The sequence below is a fragment of the Bos grunniens genome, chromosome 9, assembly GCF_055505025.1.
Source record: "Bos grunniens cultivar Pamir isolate PY7600 chromosome 9, Bosgru_T2T1.0, whole genome shotgun sequence".
NCBI lineage: Eukaryota > Metazoa > Chordata > Mammalia > Artiodactyla > Bovidae > Bos > Bos grunniens.
The window spans coordinates 92,805,157-92,824,128 of NC_141173.1; the positions used below are offsets into that span (position 1 = coordinate 92,805,157).

Genomic DNA, 18,972 nt, shown 5'->3' on the forward strand with positions numbered 1-18,972 from the left:
GGGCATCCCCAGCCACCACACAGAGCAGCGGCTGGGCCTTTCACAACCCAGGGAGATCATTTATTTATCTCAGGGGCTCCAGTTAGTAGTTTGGGAAACATTTTACAAAAAATGCGGGTGCCTGAGAAGACAGAGTTCTTTTGCTTGAAGTATTTGCTGAAACGATTTTAAACTCGCTTCCTCGGCCACTTGCTGGCAGCAGAGAGGCGCAGAATCCAGGCCTGGCCTTGCCTCCACCTGCCGTTGTGGCCTTGGGCGGCCTGCTCCGAGCCCCTCATGGGGTCTGAGACAGGGGCATACTTGTCCCAGGTCTAACACGCTGAGTTCTGAATTAGGCTTTGGCACATGTGCCAGCGTGCACACACACGCTCTCACCTTTCTGCACAGACATATCTGAGCTTCTGCCATTTATTAACATCACTATCATTTTATCTGAACTTTGCCAGAGCCTCACCCAGGGCCTTTGGGAGAACGAACGAGGCAGCCTGGGAGAAGTACAGGGGACAAAGGAGAGCAGCAGAGATGGCAGTTTCATGGCCTTTCCTGTCATGTCTCATCCTGCATCGAATGGGGGGAGATGAAGTGCATGTCCAGGGAGTTGACAGTGGCCATGCCCAGCAGGGCGGGCACTGTGGCCACTTGATGATGTTTGAGGAGCGCCCACCCACAGGGCCAAGGGCACAGTTGAGAGTGGAATCCAAGCCCCTTTTTATTCCTATTGTTGTCGGTATATTTAACTGCTAGAGCACTGGATCCAGGAGGGTCACTGCATCGTGACCCTAGTCTGGGACCAAAATGCATGCTGTGGGCCAAGCGAATAAAAAGGGCGGCTCTCCTTTCTTTCTGCGAGAACCCCGCCTGTCGTCTCCTCTGGGCCCCCGTGTCGCAGCTCAGGGCGGCCAGCCTCAGTGTGTCACTGCTCATGGGCACGAGTGACCTCGGCCCACCACCGCCTCTGATGAAAGACCCAGCACCTGGTACCTACTGTGATTCATGCGTGTGCACGCACACACACGTTATTTTTTAACTTCTTTTTGTTGCTGACATTGAACATGGACTTCTACTTGTCCTGTAACCTGCACCTCTGCACTTGACTTGGAGTTTGCAGCGCTCATGTGTTCCCTGAGAGACGCTCCAGGAACTTGCCCACCTCTCTCTGCTCTGAAGCAGCTGCTGTGGGGTTCTTGGAGGCTGGTTAGACCAGGGCCGTTTGATTGTGAAACCCTCAGGGTCACTTGCTCCCAGGACCTGCACCACAAGGTTCTGGAGGCTTCTAACCTTAGCAAGCTCTCCAGAACTGGATTTCTCGATTGTAAGAGGAATCAGATGTAGTCACCTACTTCTAATACTCTGTGACTCAAAATTCTTCAGAATCACTGAACAAGAAAAAAAAAATCTTTCCCATCTCTAGAGAGGCCTGGCGTGCTGCGATTAATGGGGTCGCAAAGAGTCGGACACGACTGAGCAACTGAACTGAACTTGGCTTCAAATTACACTGTTGGTGGGAATGCAAACTAGTACAGCCACTATGGAGAACAGTGTGGAGATTCCTTAAAAAACTGGAAATAGAACTGCCCTATGATCCAGCAACCCCACTGCTGGGCATACACACTGAGGAAACCAGAAAGGAAAGAGACACGTGTACCCCAATGTTCATCGCAGCACTGTTTATAATAGCCAGGACATGGAAGCAACCTAGATGCCCATCAGCAGATGAATGGATAAGAAAGCTGTGCTACATATACACAATGGAGTATTACTCAGCCATTAAAAAGAATACATTTGAATCAGTTCTAATGAGGTGGATGAAACTGGAGCCTATTATACAGAGTGAAGTAAGCCAGAAGGAAAAACATAAATACAGTATACTAACGCATATATATGGAATTTAGAAAGATGTAACAATAACCCGGTGTACGAGACAGCAAAAGAGACACTGATGTATAGAACAGTCTTATGGACTCTGTGGGAGAGGGAGAGGGTGGGAAGATTTGGGAGAATGGCATTGAAACATGTAAAATATCATGTAGGAAACGAGTTGCCAGTCCAGGTTCGATGCACGATGCTGGATGCTTGGGGCTGGTGCGCTGGGACGGCCCAGAGGGATGGTACAGGGAGGGAGGAGGGAGGAGGGTTCGGGATGGGGAACACATGTATACCTGTGGCGGATTCATTTTGATATTTGGCAAAACTAATACAATTATGTAAAGTTTAAAAATAAAATTAGAAAAAAAAATTATTAAAAACAAAACTTATCTAAAGAGTTTTGTAAATACATCAACTCCCACTATTCTGTGCTGTCAGAGCCCAGGTTTAGTGAAGACTCAAAGATGGCCTAGATGGTAAACATCATGATGTTCATCTCTGGAAAATTTTTCTTGCACTTGAGTTTGGGAGTTTGAAATTCTGATAATGCATGAAGCTGAGGAGCTCCCAAGACCTCATCCTGTCCTCCTCAGCTCAGCTGTCCACACTGGAGCCGTTGCCCGGCTCCCTGAGGCAGAGGAGGAAGCCGGGTTGGCCGGCAGACATGGCCACGCCTGACAGAAGTTCCTGGCCAAACCTCAGTTCTCTGCAGGGAAAGGAGTGTTCCTGCTGGAGCAGCTGGCTCCAGCCCGTTTTACTGGCTCTGCCAGTAAAACATTCAAATACGCAGAGTAGGTGATCGAGCCATAAAGAAAAATGTGGAATGCAGATGCTGATTGTATTGTGCTGTTAACCTCTTTGAATTAGGTGAGCAAGGAACCACCACCTTCAGGGCCAAGTCTCTCAACCACACATTAAGTGTCATTGTTCTTAATACCAGTGCAAGGTGTGGACAGAGCAGTGCTTGGGTGTTTTGGAGACTCACGGGTTAAAGACTGTCGTCTTTTCTTTCAGGATCTGAGCTGCCTCTTCGACTTATATTTGGAGCCACTTCAGAGTGAGACCTTTCTTACCCAAGATGAGGTAAATAACTTCCTTCACTCAGTCCACCGACCCACAGGTTAGTCTCTGCTTGCCTTTAGTTCAGGGGTCACCCAACTCCTGGGCCATGGTACCGGTACTGGTCCACGGCCTGTTAGGAACTGGGTCACACAGCAGGAGTGAGCAGCAGGTGAGCGAGTGAAGTTTCATCCGTATTGACAGCCACTTCCCATTGCTTGCATTACCGCCTGAGCTCCGCCTCCTGAAGGATGAGTGGGGCATTCGATTCTCATAGACATGAGAACCCTACTGTGAACTGCGCATGCAAGAGATTGAGATTGTTCACGCCTTGTGAGAATCATCCTGGAACCATCCCCTCCCTTCCACCCCTGGCTGTGCAAAAATTGTCTCCCGTGAAATTGGTCCCCCAAAAAGGCTGGGGACTGTAGTAGACCTCCGAGATTTTATCTAGTGGTCCCAAAGGAACTAGAGACTTAGGGATCTTCAGAGACCTAGGCGTGGCCTCTTGCAGAGCTGTTTATGTGGCTCCTGTCCCCTGAAGCACAGTGGCAGCAGTTAAGAGCGACTGTGCCCTTTTTGTAGTAGAAGGTGTGACCCAAATTACCTTTTAATATGTGACTTTTTAGTGTTAACTCACAGTTATTAATTCTTTCTTACTGACTTCCATTCCCCGCCAACCCCACACCCCACCCCTCAATTTGAATTCTGAAAACTTGACATCCCCTTAAAAACGTATTCTAGAATTACAGGGACCGGAGATGTATATGACCCTCTGTGTATGAACTCTGTCCCCTCATGAATACGCTGTCCTTTAAAGGATTTACTTCCGTCTCCTTCTTGGTGAATGACTGTGGTTCGTTTGTGCATCTGGGAGTTCAGAGCGGTGTCTAGATCTTCATCGCTAACACCCTCTTTTCAAATCCTGGTCTTCACTCAGATGGAGTCACTTTTTGGAAGCTTGCCAGAGATGCTTGAATTTCAAAAGGTGTTTCTCGAGACCCTGGAGGATGGGATTTCAGCGTCGTCTGACTTTAACATACTTGAAACCCCCTCGCAGTTCAGAGTAAGTATTGTAGATGTAGGTTTAAAGCAAATAGAGGTGGGTACGGTGCAGAGTTCTCCCCTGGAAGAGAAAGCGGTGTCCCTCGACTGTTGAAAAGATAAGTTCTGTGTTGCCATTCCTCTGGCAGGTGGCAAAAAAAGGCTCTGCTTTTCCCTCGAGTAAATGCTCTGGGAATCAGGTGTCTGGGCAGCCCAGCTTTTATGGAGTCTGCCTGCTGTTGACAAGTCCGGGCTCCCTATTCAGCTCTGCCCAAGGCTCTGCAGGGCAAGTGCTGCTGAGGAAGGAGCACCTCCTGCATCTGATTCTGCATCTCTGTGGTCATGTGACTTTGGGAGGAGAGCATAGGTTTTCACTTGTTGCAAGAGAGCATCCTTTTCTATGGAGCCCTGTCTCCAAGCAGGCATTGGTGACTGGCAAGAGGACTCCCCTGTGGCTCAGACGGTGAAGAGTCTGCCTGCGATGCAGGAGACCCAGGTTTGATCCCTAGGTCGGGAAGATCCTCTGGAGGAGGAAATGGCAATCCACTCCAGTATTCTTGCCTGGAAAATCCCACAGACGGAGGAGCCTGGGGGGCTATAGTCAGTCCATGGGGTCCCAAAAAGTTGGACATGACTGGAGCCACTTCATTTTTTTTCCATGAGGTCCTTCTAGGGAGGGAAAGGCAGAAGACAGTAGAAAGGGACTAAGGAAATACACGGTGAGCATCATTTGTCCTAAGTAAGGCAGAGCTGGCTTTATTAATGAGCCTCTCAGATTATTTATATCCTGTCATGTCAGATGTATTTTTTTAGATAGAACTTTCTTTCTTGTCCTTGCCTGCACACTGTGTCAAGAGGCTCTGCTGCCAGAAACTTTTCAGTCAGACTGAAGATCTACTAGAGGCATGCCTGGGCTGTCGTCCATCAGCTGGGCAAATGGCGCTCCCTGGCTTCAGTCAATGCCTTCCTGAAGCACAGTGCCCTGGTGTCTGAAAGACGAATACCGTGGAGACAGCAAAGCGGTCAGATGCCAAGCTGAGCCAGCAGACATCGAATGAACCACGTCTGATGTAACTTTCCCTCTCTTTCTAGAAACTGCTGTTTTCCCTCGGAGGCTCTTTCCTTTATTATGCGGACCACTTTAAACTGTATAGCGGATTCTGTGCTAATCATATTAAAGTACAGAAGGTTCTAGAGCGAGGTAAGTGGCTCACGTTTTATAGCTATACTTTTGAAATTGTTAGAGTAAATTTGTATTCATTAAGGATAAGTGTGATTTTAATGGGATGTGCTCCATTGTTGGCCTTGAAATGAACGAACATTAGAGGGGGAGGTTCCAAACTTATCTCAGTTTTCTGGTAACAGTGAATGTGTGTGCCTGAGAGCCGAGATGTTGCTTGGCTATCACTTTGCTGTTAAATTACATCTGCATTCTTTTTTCACCAACTCTTTTTTCCTTGCTCTAAAAACTTTTAACCAACCATATAAGCCCCTGGAGGGAGTAGAAAGAGATGTATGGTGTTTTCTTTCTTGTTAACCTTTTTCTTAAGCCTGAGGATCCACTGCAAAAAACCACCACGAGATAACTACTACTAAACTCACAGGACGTGTGTTAACTAAAATGAAAAGCTCTTAAGTGAAGCTGGTTTTTATCACAGCCCCTAGCTTGTCACTGAAGTACCTTTTATTTCTCTGCATTGTTATCCTCTTATTTGACTGACTTTAACCGAAGATTTTACATTTTTGAAGTCCAAGTAGACAGCGGTAGCAAACCCGTCTCGCTCTTCCCCTTCATGTCAACAGCAAACAGTACTCTTGGAGCTGGAGAGATGCCTGAATTTTGGCCCCTGACTTGCAGTGGGTCAGCTTGGGCCAGACGGTCAGTGCTCTGATTCTCCTGGGTTTTCAGTGGCCAGCCAGCCCGTCATCTCAGCCTGGGAAGTCTGTCCAGAGATTTGATGGCCGCAGTGACCTTCTTCATGTGTAGGATATTGGAGGGAGTGTGTGTGTCACAGTCACCATCATCAAGTCAACAACCTTATGTCCAAGCTATTCCTGTAATACCTGTTGATGAAAATAATAAACAGACAATAACAGGAATAGGAGAAAGTTTTATTTGAGCCAAACTGAGTAGGGTCTTAAACAGCCAGACACGACCGAGCACAAGGAGCCTAGCCCAGAAGACAGCTTCTGTGATTACTCTCTCAGGGTGTGCTCCAGAGAAGCAGGGCTGCCAGCAGTTTTCTGTCTTGTCAGAACAAAGAATATCAAATAAGTCAAGAATACATTCCTTCAAGGTTCCAAGAAAACCAGATTGGCACGTACAGAGCCAGTCAGTATGGCCTTGGCACCTGGGAAGGGAGTTTTATCATGGAAGGAGGACCCACATTGGTGTCCCAGGTTGGGAGGCATTTAATCTTTATTTTTAACACAGATCATCTTTACTTCTGGTCAGTGCACCCTTTTCTTTAATAATTAAAGAAGATGCACAATGTCTGTTTGATAGTTCACAAACAGGCTGTTTTCGTTGGTATAAAATTCAAGTTAACTCAGGTATAAGCCAGGATGACTTCCCCACACATTTCTTTTATTATTCCCTGAACCAGAAATGCTTAACTGTTATTACCAAAAGCTTCTTTAAGTCATCACAAAACTCGTTAGGCATGGGATTAGAATTCTCAAATTTGTCTCTCTCAGAAGATAGGTTTCTATCTCGTTCTTCGGAATTCTCATTTCTGGTGGCAGAGATGAGAGGACGCCTTTAAGCTCAAGGTCATGAGCAGCAGTAATTCAGTCTGCATGGAGACCGTCAAATAGAAACAGGTCCCCAGGGGTTGCTCCTGTTCTGCGCGGGTCCTATAGAGGAAGGCATCTTATGAAAATATATGTCATCCTAGTTAAGGTCATCTGAACTGTCTCCAGGAAAGGTCACCAGGCTACCTGCATTCTCTCAAGTGTACTTGCAGATCCTTTAGGATCTGAACCCACTGACTCTTGAACTCATAATATAAAATTCCCGGGAGAAAGAAACGATTCCCGCGAGAGGTGAATGCCGCCTTTGGAGTTAAGGTTGCCCTCGTGTGCTTACTCTTGTGAAGATCTGCCACCTGTCTGGAAGCCAGTGAATCAGGGCTGTTGTCCGTGACAGTGGCAAGCATTTGAGAGGCTTTTGTATTGGAACGTTTTTAGTTGTGTCAACAGGATAGGAGCAGCCAAGCTGCATTTCAAGTCCCTTTTCTCTCTCATCAAATGCTTCCTAATGGCGTTGCCGTGAAGAATCGAGTGTGTGCTTCCATATGTCTATTTCAGAACCGGGGAGCGGTCTCTCTGTGGTGTCACGAGGGTGTGGAGGGTTCCTTCAGATACTGAGAGTGTTCAGTCACGTCCACGGATGCAGTTCTGCCCTTCAGTTTAAAACCCAGAACTTCATAGCATCTTAGAATAGGCTCAAGTTGAAAAATGGAGTCTTAGAGTGCTACCCTCTAGACGAAGTCTTAGAGGTTAACAAGACACAGCCCAAATCTATCTTGTCTAGTTCTTTAAACCAGAGACAACTACTTTCCTCTGAGGAATGCCTTCTTGGCAGTATAATAAACTAAAAGCATACAGATGGTTTACTCAGTTCCTTGTCGCAGAGATGAACGGTCATCTCACCATCCACGCTGTCTCGTAGCCATTTTCAAAATGGTACTGCACCTCCTACAAGTTGTATTTTGCCTTTTGTATAAAACCCCAAATAAAGGTTTGTCTTCCTTCAAATTGGCTGAATTCCAGCGGCTGGTGGACCAGTGCCAGCATGTGGAATCCAAAGCAACAGCTGAGGTGTCCACAAGCACTCTGAAACATTAAATGCACTTGGGCTCACGAGTGTACCTTCATGACACTGCACAGAGACGGGGTTTTCACTGCCCAGGGGGCTCTGAATCTGGTGGAAGGCATAGACTGCTCGGAGCTGTGGAGATGGAAGCTGCAGTGCTTGTCAACTTATTTTTAAAGGAAAAGAAAAAAAAAAAAGATCTCGCTTTAAAAATAGCCCTTAAGTGTACAGAATAAGTAGCAATCTGTCCTAGGTCAGTGGAAAAAAAAAATACTGGTTTGCTCTATGAATTTTGTGAATGGTATGTTGTAGGTTCTAAAATGTCTTGTAGGTCTTCATAGAACCATTCAACTTCAGCTTCTTCAGCGTTACTGGTTGGGGCATAGACTTGGATTACTGTGATATTGAATGGTTTGCTTGGAAATGAACAGAGATCATTCTGTTGTTTTTGATCTCCATTCTGAAGGAGATCAGCCCTGGGATTTCTTTGGAAGGAATGATGCTAAAGCTGAAACTCCAGTACTTTGGCCACCTCATTCGAAGAGTTGACTCATTGGAAAAGACTCTGACGCTGGGAGGGATTGGGGGCAGGAGGAGAAGGGGATGACAGAGGATGAGATGGCTGGACGGCATGACTGACTCGATGGACGTGAGTCTGAGTGAACTCCGGGAGTTGGTAATGGACAGGGAGGCCTGGCGTGCTGCGATCATGGGGTCGCAAAGAGTCAGACACGACTGAGCGACTGAACTGAACTGAACTGATGGTGTAGGTTTGGATAGTACTGTTTTGTGGCTTTATGAATTATTTGATATAGACGCTGAGAAAGTGAGTTTCAATCTGTCTTGTGGGTCTGCAGGTGAACGTGCCTTTAAAGTCAGACTCCATTGCATTTTGACTCCATGTTCTTCTTTGGTCTGTGGCTGGGGCCCTTCTGGCAGCCCAGTAAGCTCCCTTTGTGGGATTCGTCACCAAGCGATGATGCTGAGTCCTTGTTGACAGCGGGTGCATGACCCACTGGTGCAGGTGGTTTTTTCCTGGAAGGATGTCATTAGGAGGGCTGTAGCAGTGGATCATCTGTAATTCCATTAAAACCTAAAGGAAGTGGAATTTACATCATCCTGCTGTGCTCTTCTAAGGGTCTTTTAATCCATCTGCTTGCAGCTAAAACTGATAAAGCCTTTAAGGCTTTTCTGGATGCCCGGAACCCCACCAAGCAGCACTCCTCCACGCTGGAGTCTTACCTCATCAAGCCAGTTCAGAGGGTGCTCAAGTACCCGCTGCTGCTCAAGGAGCTGGTGTCCCTGACGGACCACGAGAGCGAGGAGCACTATCATCTGACGGGTAAGAAGCGGGGGCCGAGGGGGGACCTGACAGCTGCCTGGTGTCACATTCGGAATGCTTCTCAGCATCGTGATTATTCACCTTTAGGTACCATTTAGTGTGTGCAAATAGCTAGGCATTATGGCCACCCCTGTAGATGGGCACAGCATTTCCAATTATCTCATTGGAATAGCCCTTTGGAGGGACGATTCCATTTTCAAAGAACATAATTTAAGCTCAGGGAGTTGAAATAAATTGCTTCAGGTCACGTGTCTAACAAATAGTGCTGCCAGGACCTGTGCCCGGGCCTGTTCCCCCACAACTTTGTGAGGTTCTGTGTTGTTTACTGATCCATTCTGCTGTGTGAGGCTCCACCTTGTGGACAGCTGCCAGTGGAGACTGAACTCCCAAGGACAGATGAAGCTTTACCAGCTGACGCCGATGTGTCGTCTTCGTAACCTCAGAAATGATCAGCCTAAGTTTGTCAAATACACAGGGCCCCTCACTTTGATAGTAATTAGAGTGGAAGGACTGATGCTGAAGCTCCAATCCTTTGGCCACCTGATGAGAAGAGATGACTCATTGGAAAAGACCCTGATGCTGGGAAAGATTGAAGGCAGGAGGAGAAGGGGATGACTGAGGATGAGATGGCTGGATGGCATCACCGACTCAACAGACATGAGCTTGAGCAATCTGCAGGAGATAGTAAAAGATTGGGAAGCCTAGCGTGCTGCAGTCCATGGGGTTTCAGAGTCTGGTACAACTTAGTAACTGAACAGCAATGAGTATCCCTTAAAGAGATGCTGTTTGGAGAGTAAAAGGGATTTGTTCTCCATGTGTCAGAACTAGGAGATCCAGTTAAGCTGCACATAATAAGCACATGGAGAGGGAAACAAACTTACTAGTAAATATTAGTATTACTGAATAGCAAACAGTGCAGTGTAAATGAAACGGTTTTTCTGTGACAAGCATATTGTATCATAAGGATAAACTTTTTGGTTTGAAAGTTAAAACTTATAAATGATACAAATTATGATTAGGATTCAATTGCTGTGTGAATAGTTCACTTTGCACTGAGGTGGTCTTTAAAAGGGGTCTGTTAAAAAAAATTGCCTGCTTAAAGTCCCTCTTCTAAAGATGGAATTAAAATCCTGAATCAGAAGAACAAGATATGAAAAATAGTTTGGAGGTGACTTGAAATTTTGCTTTTTGACCTTGACAGAAATCACTTTGTCCCTCACATGCTCATGTATAAAGTTCAAATTAACACCAAACATAAATGCAAACAGTTGCTCTGGAAAGGGGATATTTATGGAGGCTTTTGTAAGTTCTTGTTCAAGAACTGTCATTGATCACTATTCCAGTTAAGTGGTCCGGGAGGAGGGCAAAATTTAAGAGCAGGTATCCTATGGCTAATCAGCCTTGGGTTTAATTCTGGCTCCTCCTCATGTCTGGCAAAAAACCCCTTTGCACCTGAATTTTCTCATCTGTAAAATGGGATCAATAATAGGTCCTATTCTGATTGCACTGCTGTGGGGATTAAATGAGATGCCTCATGTAAATCACCTAGGAGAATATGCCAGATAGAAAGTGTCCATAGGTGGGAGCTGTTATTGTTAGTGATGCTTTTTACTTGTACTCTGCCTCATTTCAAGGAGAATTTGAGGTGGAAGATAATTTTGCTGTTCTTCATTATAACTAGATTACCATAGGCTATTTAAGCCCTATCTGAATGATGCTACTGTTAGTTAAGAACTGGTCTCGAATTCTGGCTTGAATCTTAAGGTTTTTTATTATTGCTGTTGGGTAGGATTTCAAACAAATCAAAACTGTAAAACAAATTATGACTGCGTATCTTGCAGAAGCACTAAAGGCAATGGAAAAAGTAGCCAGCCACATCAATGAGATGCAGAAGATATATGAAGATTATGGGACCGTATTTGACCAGCTTGTAGCAGAGCAGAGTGGAACAGAGAAGGAGGTCAGTAGGACTTTCGGATTCCGAGAGGCTGAATGCCTGTGACCGTGGGTCTGGAGGTGACCTCCAGGCCAGGCCACCCAGTTAGGGCTTTCCTACAGGAGAAATTGCCTAAAATTTTCTTTTTGATCCTAATGCTTATTATAAGATTTAGGTGTAAATATAACATAAAATTGACTGCATTGGCCTAAAGGCGTAATCATCTGTTCTGTTAATAACTACTGTACCCAGAGAACTAGTTCTTAGCTCGTATCCGTACCTCTTCCTCCTCTTCCTGTGGAGCGTGAGGTCAGGACAAATCCCAGAGGCTAGACTATAAATGGAGAGCTGGGGCTGTGGGAGGGGAGGGGAGGGATAAAGGCAGTGGGAGTCAGCGTGTGGGAAGAGAATTGAAGGCTTTTCCTTTTTTTCCCTTTTCTAACCTCAAGTATTGGTGGCTACCTCCTTACTTATAAAAGCAGTTTAAGTGGAATTTGACAATTTCCCTACTTTTCTTCTCTGGCTGGATTACCAAATTTAGCATCTTGAGCTTTAAAAAGTCTACACATAAGGAGCAATGTAGTTTAAGTAGAAAAAGGCAAGAACAGGAAACGTTTTTTTTTTTTTAATTACAGTCAGTTTCAATGTTGGTACCTCTTTTATTAGCAGGCCTCACCTGGTTTCAAAGGCACTTGGGATGAACTTTGACCCTGGGGTGGGAGGAATGTCATCCCACAGGTCACAGTGTGTGTGCCTTGGGGCAAAATGCCTTCACCTTTATTTTTCAGTGTGGTGCTTAGCTCATGTTTTCAAACCTGCTATTTAAGGCCCTGTGTTCATGGGAACCATAAAAATGGAACATACCTGAGTTTTAGCAATGACCATATGTGTGTGATCCCTCTCTCCTGAGCCACCCCCGCCCCCCGCCCCTGGATTTCCATGTCTCCTTGATCTTGTTTTTACCATTCAGGTCACAGAACTTTCAATGGGGGAGCTTCTGATGCACTCTACAGTGTCCTGGTTGAATCCATTTCTGTCTCTAGGAAAAGCCAGAAAGGACCTTGAACTCACAGTATTTGGTTAGTATTCCATTCACAAGAATGTAAACTTGAGGGGCTGGCAAGAATGAAGAACCTCCTAAACCCACAAACTCCTGATTTCCAGAAGGACTTAGAGTCACTGCGCTAATGGCTTTGACTTCACATGGGCAGCTTCCAGCTCTTTAGAAGCCTTGCCCTGTACACACACGACCTTCTCCTCCCTTCTGCTGCTTGGTTTGGTGGATCTGGCCAAGTGTTACAGGAACAGAGCTCCTGGGTCTATTTTTGAAATCTGCCATCTTAGTTTGCTGCACTTCAAAATGTCTTAATTCCCACTGAGAGCTGGGAGAGGGGGCATAGACTGTGAGTTCTCATTGAGATGAACCCCATGTCCTCAGCTTCTGATAAAACACGAATTCAAAAAACAAAATGCCAGGATCTCGTTCAAACAATAGCTTTTAAATAAGCAAGTACTTGTGCATGATTCAAATATGAACAGAAGGAAGTACTATTTATTCTCCCGTGTGTCAGCATTGTGGAATCTTGAAGAGCTTTGTGCTATTAAAATACTCAGCTTCAGTTCAATGTTAGGAGAGTGTGTATTAAATAATGACATTTCTTTCTCTTCTCTTTAGTTTTTAAGAGAGCTGTCATATTGGTTTATAAAGAAAACTGCAAACTGAAAAAGAAATTGGTAAGACATGAATTAACTTTGGTTAAAGCAAACTTTTTGAACTGTACCTTCCTGTTACTGAACTGGGAAGCCTGCTAAGGACCAAGGCCTGGCCAACTGATGTGGCTTATTCCTGGGGTAACTGAGCGAATCAGATACTTGGGGTATTTCTTATTCTCCCCATCAAAGCTGTCTGTCTGAAAAGATGGACATAAATACCCGTGCTGGGGGCCTACCTAGAAAAGCAGCTTTTCTGTCTCTAAAAATGACCCATGTCTGCTCCATAGAAGTCAGTCTATATAATTTTGGTTTCTCTTTAGAGGTGGTAACATGAGATCATAGAAGGCTTGCTTGTCATTATTGCTTAGAAGCCTAGGACTTCTGCTCCCCAAACCACAACGCTGCCCTGTCCGCAGCCCATCGAGAGCTTCCTCAGAGCTGGGGCTCACCTGACCCGATTCCCTTCTGTACCCCGAGCCCCACACAGCGGCGCGTCTGCACCAGGGAGAGCGCCCAGTTCCCGCCTTGCGCACATGTACCCTGGGAGCCAGCTTGCTCTAACCTGCTCTTGGGGGGTTTTCACCTTACAGCCCTCAAATTCCCGGCCTGCACACAGCAATGCTGACCTGGATCCGTTTAAGTTCCGCTGGTTGATCCCCATATCCGCGCTTCAAGTCAGACTGGGAAATACAGCAGGTAATGGTTGCATGTTGTACAAATGCCAGAAAAAAGACATCTTCAGGGAATTTTCAAACTATGGAATGAAAAAGGAGGAGGAAAGAACCTGGGGATAATTTCTGGTATTTTACAGGCAAGGAAAATGAGGACGAGAGACTGTTGTGATGTCTCTTTACAGGCTTTGGAGGAAGTAAATGCTAGAGGATGACTTTTCTTTGCTAAATACTTCTCTTCATTGTTTTCTTATTTTCACTGTTTATGGTTTTCAACATTTTCCTAATATCTAACATTTCTAGTTATTCTAATAATTTTAGGGTAATATCTATCCCTAAAATTTGTTAAACACAGGTCCACAAATTCTTACAAATTTGAAATACCAGAAAATTCCTTAAGATTCAGCAGTATTACAAGTGATACAGAAAAAAATTTTCCATGCAAAATGTTCAGAGATCCTTCTAGAATAACCCTGTTCCGGTGCCAGTGCCACTGGTGATGGAAAAGACCACCAGGCTGAGGCCCGCGGTGACGGTCTGGGTCCCTGTTCGGTTTTTGCGGGAAGTACTCACGTTTCCGGAACCATGACTAAGTGTGGTGCTGGCTGCCTTTACCTAAAGTGCCTGAGCACACTCCTTCCAAGGGATGAGGCTGAAAAATGGGGTTCACTTACCTCTTCCCCAGAGATGGGATCCAGAGGTAGGGTAGAAGCACCAAGGTGGATGGGAAATGTCAGCACAAAATGTACAAAAAGTAACTAAAACACATTTAACTTTTTTAACTATTGTGGAAGTCATACACAGAATTGAGCCCCAGAAGAAAATGAGGAGAGTCAGAATTGGGAATACTGAACTCTCTAGATTGTGGGTTTAAAGTTTCATGGGTGTCCTTTATCACAGCATCTTTGGCAGAGTTGCAGCCCCTGGTTTCTTTTTACACAGGGACAGAAAATAATTCCTTATGGGAGCTGATCCACACCAAGTCAGAAATAGAAGGACGGCCAGAGACCATCTTTCAGTTGTGCTGCAGGTATTGCTCCCTTCCAAAAATGAAAGCCAATGGGAATAAGATAGAATGATAGTCTCTTAAAAATGGGTTTATTTTTGGTGCCCTCTTGAATTTTGATGACTTCAGGATCACACCCACCCTCTCCAAACTGGCAACTGCAGCTCTAGTAGAATAATACATTGATTAAATATACATCCAAATCTTAGTGCCTGCAGGAAGTTCAAGAACCATCAATCCTCACTCCTTTTGTAAGCGACAAGAGGCCGCGGCATACAGAGGCTGGGCAACTTGCTGTCAGTCTGCCCTCATGTACCACGGGAGGGCAGGAGACAAGGGCAAGCTGGGTGAGACAGCAGAAACAACCAGTGTTTTCTCTCCCCTCTAGTGACAATGAAAGCAAAACCAACATCGTCAAGGTGATTCGATCTATCCTGAGGGAAAATTTCAGGCGTCACATAAAGTGTGAATTACCCCTGGAGAAAACATGTAAGGATCGCCTGGTACCCCTTAAGAACCGTGTTCCTGTCTCAGCCAAATTAGGTGAGAACTTGTCTAGCCTTGGGTGTACTCGGGAGACTATGATAAACTTCTCTGCAAGCATGTATGCTCTTCGAACAGGGCAGCCAGTCATCACTTTGTAGATGATCTGCAGTAGCTTTCTAAGCTGTAAACCAGACCCCAACACACAGGATGGATGAGGTGGTCACTGCCATGCTGTTTCTTTTAAGAAACCTACAACACGCCCCTCCCCACTTTGTGAAGCACAACCACCCCCACCCTCGTCTCCACTGGCTGACAGTCTGCACTTACCATCTTCTCTCGTCCACTGAAATGTACCAGAGTCGAGGGACTTGTTTCTGCTCATTGTCATGTTCCAGTGCTCGCAACAGTGCAAAGCCTCTAGAGAAGGTCAATTCTAAGTGAATAAAGGTCAAAAAGTCGAATATACCCACTCTCAGTAAACCCACTGTATAGATAAACTTTCAGCTTTCTATATAACTATTTCGTTAATATCATTGATCTAGTTTTTAGTCTTGCAAAATGTATCTCTCATTTTTGGTAGTTTGACCACTTCAGATTTACCATATATTTTCTATTTTTTCCTCCACTGGCAAAATAAGCTACAGCCATCAAAAATATACTATTGTCTGCAGAAACACAATTGAACTCCCCCTCTTCCTTTCAACCCAAGAGAAAGGAGTTAAACACAAATACACGTGTGTGCAACTCAATATTCTTGTTAAATCTCAAAGTTGAGAAATCCAACAGACAGTTCTCATGAGAAAAAGAGCATTTTCCAATCTTTACCTGAGCAACAGTGGAAATAAACAGGTGAGAAGGTGGGCAGAGAAATAATGTAATCTTAGTTCTGAAACTACAAAGTACTTTAGTAAAAGAAAGGAACCTAGATTTTATTAGCCACTAACTTTTAAATTTATTCATTAGTAAAATAAGAATCCTAGCCCTTATGACACTTTATAACTTATTCTATCTCAGTAATTAAGTTCTGATAACTTATCATCCAAAAATGCCAAATTCCCCAACTTAAAATTTCAATTACACATAAGTAAAAAATGTCCATATTTGCAGTATCTACATTTTTTTTTTTTGCTCAAGTCCCAGGACAGTTAGTAATTTAAGTGAGATGAAAAAATTTTAATTAAGATGTTAACTCTCATAACCTCCAAGGCCAACGTTACACATTGTGGAAACAGTTCCTCTGTCATAAGGGAACGTGTGCTTTTCTCGTTGCAGCTTCATCCAGGTCCTTAAAAGTCCTTAAGAATTCCTCCAGCAGCGAGTGGCCGGGGGAGCCGGGCAAGGGCAGCTCCCTGGACTCGGACGAGGGCAGCCTGAGCAGCAGCACCCAGAGCAGCGGCTGCCCCCCTGCCGGAAGGGGGCAGGATACCCAGCAGCACCCCCACGCGGGCCTGGCCGACTTCTCCAACAGTCTCATCAAAGAGAGCGACATTCTGAGCGACGACGAGGACGACTACCCCCAGGCTCGGAGGCAGGGCAGCCCCACCAAAGACATCGAGATCCAGTTCCAGAGACTGAGGATCTCTGAGGACCCTGATGCTCACCCGGCTGAAGAGCCGCCCAGCAAGGACGGGCAGCCCAAGCTGGTGCGGGGGCACTTCTGCGCCATCAAACGCAAGGCCAACAGCACCAAGCGGGACAGGGGCACCCTGCTGAAGGCGCAGACACGTCACCAGTCCCTGGACAGTCATCCTGGAAACGCCAACCTTGATCTCAGCTCTGTCCTTGAGCGAGAATTCAGCGTCCAGAGCTTAACATCGGTTGTCAACGAAGAGTGCTTTTATGAAACAGAGAGCCATGGAAAGTCCTAGCACAGTCCAACCCAGATACGGCTTACATTGCTGGTTTCACTTTTAAACTGGTGGCAAAATGAAAATTGCAGAAACACTATTCATTATTAGGTTTTGTGCAGGATACATTTTCCCACAAATAGTTGTAAAGACTTAAGTTATTTTAATTTATTGTGGATCAGAAAACTAGCTTAAACTGGTCAGAATTTGTAAATTACTTAGTTTATATCCCTTTTGAGCAGGTATCAAAATGATTTAGAATCCTTAAGATGAATGCATTCTAATTTATGTAGAAAAAGGTGGGGAAGTTGTGATTAATAGCTTTTAAAAGGTCATTTTTTCTCCAATACTTTCAGCTATTAGGTTTCACTTTATTTAAAGCATATTTAAATTATTTTAATGTGGGTTAGGGGTACAATGTGCAGATACTTCATTTTTGTAAGGTTGTAATAGATGCTGTTTATACTAAACATGTCACATCTATGCAGTATATATATGTATATTAAAGCTTGTACTCTATCTTACTTGATATTTATTCTCTTTACCAAGCTGTAAAAGGGGAGTAAGTCACAGTCGTGCGCACACATGAGAAGTTCAGCACCTGGCAGGCTGGCAGCCCCTTGAGTAGCAGCTACAGTCTGCAGCTCTGCTTGTCATCCTCTTTTTTTGACTTTTGCCTGAGTTCTTCTCTGAAATTGTAAGCAAAGAGGTGTGGGTCTTCATCACACATTTTTCGGTACACATTGCAGAGGCTCTTAAAATGTGAGACAGTGAGTTGGGTAGGTCGGAGAGTCGGGTCCACATCTGCCAACTCTAACAGTTTTCCCGTGCTTTCTAATCGCCGAGCTTCAGGGAATAACATTCTGAAAGAAGAGGAAAAAAATCAGAATTTCATTTTAATTCTACAAACGATGCTGCTCCTTCTCTCCTCCTTTGAAAACGGCATGGTTCCAACAACATTAGGGAGTGGAAGAAGAGCCTCTGCAGAGACCTGCGGGCCCCAAGCCCGTGGAGGAGGCTCTGCTTACACCACCGGCAACAGGTATGAACCACCACTGAGGGCAGAGCTAATCTGCCCACGTGAGAAGAGAGCTCTAAAGCCAAATCAGTACGTGCATCTCTAAGGGAAATTTATCATATGCTCAGCTGCATTCTCAGAGAAATACAAGTTTGTGCCTCACATTTTAAATATAAAAATTGCGTATTATTTCTGGTGCATTTTTGATTCTCTGTCACTTGAATTTACCAGCCTAAAGTTAGAAAACATGTGAAAATAGAAAGTTATTTTCCTCTTTAAGATAACTGAAGCATCTTTAAAATTGACTCAAGTATAAACTGTAAATTTCATCTATCAATCAGATTATTGTTTTAAAATGAATAGTGAAACTGACTGAAATATTGCAAAGCTACACCTGGATTCTGTTTTCTTCTCTCAAGTCTCAGAGGTTCAACAGAACTTGTCTCAAAGGGCTTGGAAGACGTCGTGGCAAGAGACGACAGAGTTTTCTTACAGGCTGATGGTCTTCTCAACTAGGAATGCCAGGTCCCCACATTTTCAGGGTGAGTTGACTGCGTTCAGTTTCATGGCAAGCAGGGGTCTGATCATAATTTCTGTGATCTGAGACTGCCGTGTGGTGTGATGTGACTGAGGGTCACCAAAAAGTCAAAGACAGTCACAAGACTTGGTCCATCTCAGCACAGGGGACGGCGGTGTGATGTGAAAGGAGCTCATTACTTAGCTGCGGGTTGTCTTGGAGATGCCAGGGCCAACTCTGGGCTCAGGCCAGTTCCAGGACTGCTACACGTAGGATGTACTTTGTGATTTTTTTTTCCCTCCCTGACCCTGTGTGACCTCCAGCTTGCATCCAACTTGTGGCAGTGCATCCTGGCTGTGGCGGGGGGGGGGGGGGGGGGGCGGGAGGGCGGGGAGCTGGGGTGAACCAGAGGGATGCCTTCACTTATTGGTACCAGGACAGCCAGCAGCATCACCAACTAGAGAAGTAGTAGCATGAACACTGGCCTAACTCCAATGGCAGGCTGGGGATTCTACCTGTCCTGTCAGATCCTCAAGGGTGGGTCTGTGGATTCCAATGGTTTCAGGAGGCAGCTGTCCAGCTGGGCCTGAAGTAATTTCACATGCTAAGGGGACTCTTCACAGAACCAGAATGAGAGAACTGAAATGGAG

The 18,972-nt window shown here is 45.2% G+C and overlaps 2 protein-coding genes across 25 annotated transcripts in view; one reads left to right on the top strand and one right to left on the bottom strand.

Moving 5' to 3' along the window:
* Positions 1–18,972, top strand: part of TIAM2 (TIAM Rac1 associated GEF 2) — a 243,521-nt gene that overhangs the window by 221,344 nt on the left and 3,205 nt on the right. For all 22 annotated transcript variants that reach the window (XM_086318453.1, XM_086318455.1, XM_086318459.1 and 19 more), the window contains 12 exons: positions 2,881–2,949; positions 3,866–3,991; positions 5,062–5,170; positions 8,949–9,128; positions 10,970–11,088; positions 12,035–12,143; positions 12,740–12,798; positions 13,368–13,473; positions 14,391–14,478; positions 14,843–14,997; positions 16,213–17,829; positions 18,225–18,347. In XM_086318453.1, the coding sequence (XP_086174579.1) occupies positions 2,881–2,949; positions 3,866–3,991; positions 5,062–5,170; positions 8,949–9,128; positions 10,970–11,088; positions 12,035–12,143; positions 12,740–12,798; positions 13,368–13,473; positions 14,391–14,478; positions 14,843–14,997; positions 16,213–16,808 (1,716 nt within the window). In that variant the 3' untranslated portion in view covers positions 16,809–17,829; positions 18,225–18,347. The remainder of the gene's footprint in view (positions 1–2,880; positions 2,950–3,865; positions 3,992–5,061; positions 5,171–8,948; positions 9,129–10,969; positions 11,089–12,034; positions 12,144–12,739; positions 12,799–13,367; positions 13,474–14,390; positions 14,479–14,842; positions 14,998–16,212; positions 17,830–18,224; positions 18,348–18,972) is intronic.
* Positions 15,676–18,972, bottom strand: part of TFB1M (transcription factor B1, mitochondrial) — a 69,620-nt gene continuing 66,323 nt past the window's right edge. For all 3 annotated transcript variants that reach the window (XM_086318490.1, XM_086318493.1, XM_086318489.1), the window contains one exon: positions 15,676–17,650. In XM_086318490.1, coding sequence (XP_086174616.1) covers positions 17,419–17,650 — 232 coding nt within the window. In that variant the 3' untranslated portion in view covers positions 15,676–17,418. The remainder of the gene's footprint in view (positions 17,651–18,972) is intronic.